The sequence below is a fragment of the Etheostoma spectabile genome, chromosome 3 (genome assembly GCF_008692095.1).
Source record: "Etheostoma spectabile isolate EspeVRDwgs_2016 chromosome 3, UIUC_Espe_1.0, whole genome shotgun sequence".
In the NCBI taxonomy this organism is placed as follows: domain Eukaryota; kingdom Metazoa; phylum Chordata; class Actinopteri; order Perciformes; family Percidae; genus Etheostoma; species Etheostoma spectabile.
Window position 1 is genome coordinate 7,303,685 of NC_045735.1, and position 5,776 is coordinate 7,309,460.

The following is a 5,776-nucleotide window of genomic DNA, read 5'->3' on the forward strand; positions in this document are numbered from 1 at the left end:
CACACACACAGACACACACACACACTCACCACAGTGTCAGCTTCTTATACCCCCTGCCAGTAGCTGTCACTCATCAGCGTTGGATGCCAGAGGGGACCAGAGCCAGCCTGCTCTCACTCACCCGTTGTTTGCTTTGCTCAAATCATCCAAGCAGTGATGTAAATCTTATATTTACTATGCCACAGAAACAGAGGGGGTGTTCCTGTATGCTGTGTTGTACATAATAAGCCTAAAAGAGATGGAGATGACAAATCTTAAAATTAAGTCATTTGAGTGCTCAGTCACAAGATGAACCACTTAACAACACAGATGCCAGATTGTCAATAATATGAGTAAATACTCTAATATTTTTCTTTCTTTTAAACTACAGCTCTATTTTAATGCTACAGTTAGCAATCAGATTAAACTGTATTACAGTTTATGATTATGCAATCATATACAGCTCCTCTGGTACTTCAATACTCTTTGTCTAAGTGTTTGATAGTGATAATGGATTGTGACTTGTGACATCATCACTGCAAACAATACTTGTATGTCTGCTGGCTTTACATGTGACTCATATGTAAGCCACTGTGGATTACAACTGTAGTTTAATACATTTCTCTGCACCATTTTTATCATATCAGCTCTGCTTATGAAGAGACGTTTAAGCTTCTTGAAACATGAATAACTCAATGGCAGAGAGGATGCAAATTTCTGACTTCCAAATAGGACAGCTTTATAGTAAAAATCCCCCGGGACTCAACCAGGGCAGTTAACAGTAGGTGGTCTCATGGATAATTTACTATGATGCAGCTACAATATAATATTTCTGCTCATCTAGTGCCCCCCTGTGTAGAAACACGGTGTTGTGACATGGACCCAACAACCTATTCAGTGCTAGTACTACTAGATCCCACCGGGTTCATCAAGCCAATACTGTTGAGTTGTACCAGTAACCTTTACAGAAAGCAAAATTGCTCTAATATACAAGATGACTCAAGGCATAACATTGTGTGACAAACACTGTTCCACACTGATGAACACTTTCTCAGTACAATTCAGTAAGCTCAATATATTAGACTACTAAAAGTGACTTAAATTATTGTTTAATAACCATGTCTAAAATTCAATAATAATGATAATGTACAGATGCCAGTACTACTATTACCAGGACCGGGAAACTGAGACAGCCAAATGGAATTCTTCCATCCATATTCCTACTGTTAGATGTCAAAATGTCTTCCGTGACAGGCCCATGAACTTCATCTGCATATAACCACCGGCATCTATTTCTGCAATGTACCAGTACAGGGACAAAAAAAGAAAAAAATCTAAATAAGCGTGCAAGTTCATTAACTTGCATTGCAATATTACACCAATCAGCTGCTCTGAATCTGGTGAATTGGACTAGTCCTTTTAATTATCTGTTTAAGCCTTGCATAAGCCAGCACTGTAGTTTTTTTAAATTATATCCTTCATTTTGGGAATTCTATCTTGTCTGCTTTTTACTTTAGATTTTTGCTAGTTTTATATATATACACATATATATACATATATATATATATATACATATATGTATATATATGTACACAAAAACTATGCATATTACCAATATTTTCTATGGTCATGATGGTATTGATGGCTGTGGTTCAGAGGTAGAGCGGGTCAGTCCTCAATCACAAGTTTGTTTTGTTGATTCCAGGCTCCTCTGTATACATGTCAAACTGTCCTTGAGCAAGACACTAAATCCCAAGTTGCTCCCCGGACACTGTATGTGGCTGTCCACTGCTCCTAATGCTTAGGATGGGTTAAATGCAGCGACTAATTATTTATTATTTGTCTGTGACAAATAATAAAAAGTTTATTTTCTTCTGAAAACTGTAAATTACTGCAGAATATCTCTACTCAAGATAAAAGAGAATTTTCACAACCAAACAACTTGACAAAACCTTGGTCGTGATTGTGACAGATAGTGAGCACATAACAGTCACTTCATGTACTTGTTTCTACTTCTTCCAGTGGACAGGTTTTTGTACAGAGGTCTGTAGAGAAATCTGGTGGTTTTCTCATCGCTGCCTGAATGTGTCTCATTCTAGCCAACGCTTCTTGATGGAATTTTTCCCACAGCGGTTTTGGGGGACCACACACAATAATAACAGTGCAGACACATGGAGCAATGTAATTTATTGTAGCAGCACCCGAGTCACTCAGTCAAAACATATGCCTGTCCACACCAACACCAGAACAATCTTTTACAGCATGGTACCTTTAACATGTGGCTGTTCTGCAGTGAAGAATGAGCACTGTGCTATGGTAGTTAAAAATAATTAAAAGCCTGATCTACAGATGATCATCACCTCAAATCCAACAACTAATAAAATGAACTTATATTTTCAGAAGTATCTTTTTTTTCCTTTTTAAATATACCTCATTACCTCTTATATTGTCATCCATTTAAAAATGCATTTATTTTGATGTGTGCTATATCATACAAAAAAGCCACTACAGTCTGTATACAGATACTCCTGGTCCTTCTCTATCTGACACTGTGTGTATAGTCTGTGAATGTGAGGCTAAAGTCAATTAAGCCTTGAATAATTGGTTTGTAAAGGAAATGAGCACTGCTTCATGGATATTAGTCAGCGATCCATTAGAGCACTGGACATCAGAGACCATGAACATCAGATAACCTTGAACTGGACGTAGGAGAGACAGAGAGAAAGACATTATATTGGAAACACATCTCTATGTACCTGCCACCTGCTATTATGTAAATAGCAGCTTCACTGTTGATTATCTGTGTAAATTAGCTGGAGGCTAACATACAGAGAAAAACAACAAAAGGTAGAGTAAACAACAGACACGTATGAGGCCAGGATGGCGTCTGATACAGGAATTCACTTAGGCTCACTAAAAGGAACCAGGATATTACATCTAACACCAGTTGAGAATTACTCAATGGACTGGAAATGAAGACTAAATGGAAGTGACTATTTAAAAAAAATGAAAGTTCTAAGAAAAGTAAATATCATTGACACACACACACACACACACACACATTGGCTTGAATATAACACACATGTGGAGCCTGACTGAAAAGGCACATAGGGCCTTTCTGCCAGTAAAAGGTATATAAAACATGTATATTCCTCAAAGCAGAATTTGGATAAGACCTTTCAAGCTCCTAATTTTATTATGACAATGAAATGAACATATTTACTGCTACTGAAAATGGACACTGCTAGTTTATGAGTAGTGGGAAAATAGAATTAAACAAAAGCTTATTACAGTACAGTATCATCAAATTCTGCATAGAATTAGCAAAATAACTCCCTGACATTAATCACTTTAAATAAAAGCAAAACAGAGGAATTGTTGATTGGGACACATACAAGACAAACCCTAAATATAAATATGTCAGAGAAGTATCTTTCCTGATATGGGCTAAAATAAATCTATTAAGATGTGAAGAGCAAGTCTGTGTCCAATATTTACTTGATTGACACATTGTCTTTCTGTTGCCATCTAGTTACTTTTTGCAATAATGTGTAATACCCATTCTTGCAAATAAAGTATGCTTATAAGGTAGAGATTAGAGAGTGAGAGGAAATAAGTGACAGAAAACATTTGAAGAGACACCCAGTCCTACAGATTCCAATGAAAAACATCATTAGAAATTGGTTATTTCTAGACATATACATTGCATCCATCTATCCAATATTTTAAGCAGAGAAACTCCCTTTGGCAATGTGATTTTTTCCATCAACATTGCAATGGATTTGATCTCCTTTCAAATATCAAAACTAAATTGTCCTGTCTAGTGCAGGTGCATTTATTACATTAAGAACGTTTTTGAAGAAGTATCAGTGGCTCAAGAGAGTGCCTACTTTTTTATTATAACCTCTGAAAGGTAAAGCTACATCAGTACACAGGTATTTTCATGTGTTGGAATGTATATAATGTGTTGTGCAATTTAATTCACCATAACCTAGATACAAATATGAGAGTTAGATGAGCAAGGCTGTAGATTACACTGCTCTGTAATTAGGCACAAATAATCTCTTTACTCTTGCACATGTGGAGTAATCCCCTAAAACAAACCTTAGGGGCCACTGAAATGGGAATCAAGGTTCCCATGAAGGCACACACTGATGTAGCTCATGTTTCTACATCTTTTATCTCTTTCTGTCCAGAATAATACAAGCACACACAAAGTTACTTTTTTCCCCAAAAGTGTGAAAATGCTTTGTGTTTTCCATCATTTATATACCCCAGAAAGAGAGAGATAGTTTAGAGGGAGATGTGAGAAGGATAAAAACAAAGATAACCTCACACATTCTCCACTTTCTGAGGGCTTTGCAGAGACAACGTGAGTTGTTAAGACGCCTCCATCTTTGAAACAGACCGATTTAAAAAAAAAAACTTTGAAATCTCCCACTATTCCCAGTGCATCGCTTTTCACTTGTTCTGTCACTTTAAGCCAACAAATTGGTCAAATTAAGACATTGTTGTGTGGTGCAGGGCTGCGCAAACACATAGATTAATGAACAAGGAAGACTGTACTTGATTGCATTAAAGAGTTCAAGCTCAGCTGTTATAATGTGAATTGTGAAAAAGTTTAGTATGTCTTCACTTTCTAAATACCCGGTCAGTTAAAACCACATATGCAGCTTTCCATTTGTCCAGTTGGACAGTTTGACGGGTCCAGTAAGGCTGTAGTGAAGGTGATCTATGTTGGATTTGACCCCACAACCGCTGTAGAATCAGTTGGGAAGGAAGGCAGATGAGATGGAAAGCTGATCCTAGGTCAGCACTCAGCACTGATAAAACACCAGGCCTGGTACCCAGGTGGGGACCACTTTAAGCTTCAGAACAGTCCGTCTATTAAATGCTGCATAATAAATCCTCCCTGTTCTCTTGGAGCAGCAGTGCCAGTATTCAGTGTTTTTGTGGATTATCTAAAAACAAGTTCTCCCAGTTCCAAAAGCTCACAGACTATCCGTGCGGGCGTGGCAGTTGTCACACACTCTGACTGGGTGGTCCCAGCCTCGGGAGGGAACAGGCTTGATGTGTGAGGAGCAGGGGCCACACACACCCTGCCCACAGGCCCTGCAGTGATGCTTGGACATTGCTGGAGTGAAGGTTTTGGAGCACTGGTTGCACTGGATGATGTCCTGGTCTGGCACCCAGTAGTCTGGCCGAGCCACACCTTTCACAAAACCTGGAACAGTACATTTAATTTTTTATATATAATATAATATATATATATATATATATATATACACACACACACACACACACACACACACACAGAGGTGGGCCGTAACGAGTTACATTTACTCCTTTACATTTACTTGAGTAAGTTTTTGAAAAAAATTGTACTTCTAGGAGTAGTTTTAAATCATAACGTTTACACTTTTACTTTTTTAGTTAGTGAAAAGAAACTGTACTCTTACTCCGATACATTAGGTTACAATGAGTCTCGTTACTCGTTACTACGCTTCATTTTTTACCCCACGTACGTCTCATTTTAATGTTTTATTTTGACAGGAGAGAGATTCTTCCGCTAAGGCTCTACCACGTGACCTGTGCTTAACCAATCACACGTCGTTGTGCAGTCACGTGATCATACTCGCTTCACAGCAGCGCATAGCATATAGAGTATCTCTTTATATGTCTATGCAGACGCGGGCAGGTAGCTTTACAGTCGTAGCAAAGCAAAGACGTCAGAATCAAAAGTCGCCAAGGCAACGCAGACCAGGAAAAGTGGAAACAGCAGCTACATTATGCGATG

At 38.1% G+C, this 5,776-nt stretch overlaps 1 protein-coding gene and 1 long non-coding RNA gene across 3 annotated transcripts in view; both read right to left on the reverse strand.

The window, feature by feature from the left end:
• LOC116682368 (uncharacterized) overlaps positions 1 to 1,873 on the reverse strand; it is a 4,525-nt gene extending 2,652 nt beyond the window's left edge. The window contains exon 1 of the long non-coding RNA XR_004330405.1: positions 1,862 to 1,873. This is a non-coding gene — a long non-coding RNA (uncharacterized LOC116682368). The remainder of the gene's footprint in view (positions 1 to 1,861) is intronic.
• A 2,590-nt stretch (positions 1,874 to 4,463) lies between these two features.
• si:ch211-11n16.2 (zinc finger FYVE domain-containing protein 1) overlaps positions 4,464 to 5,776 on the reverse strand; it is a 10,368-nt gene continuing 9,055 nt past the window's right edge. Inside the window, exon 12 of one of the 2 annotated variants that reach the window (XM_032510904.1) lies at positions 4,464 to 5,203. In XM_032510904.1, the coding sequence (XP_032366795.1) occupies positions 4,971 to 5,203 (233 nt within the window). In that variant the 3' untranslated portion in view covers positions 4,464 to 4,970. The remainder of the gene's footprint in view (positions 5,204 to 5,776) is intronic. The other variant, XR_004331098.1, reaches the window with a different exon arrangement.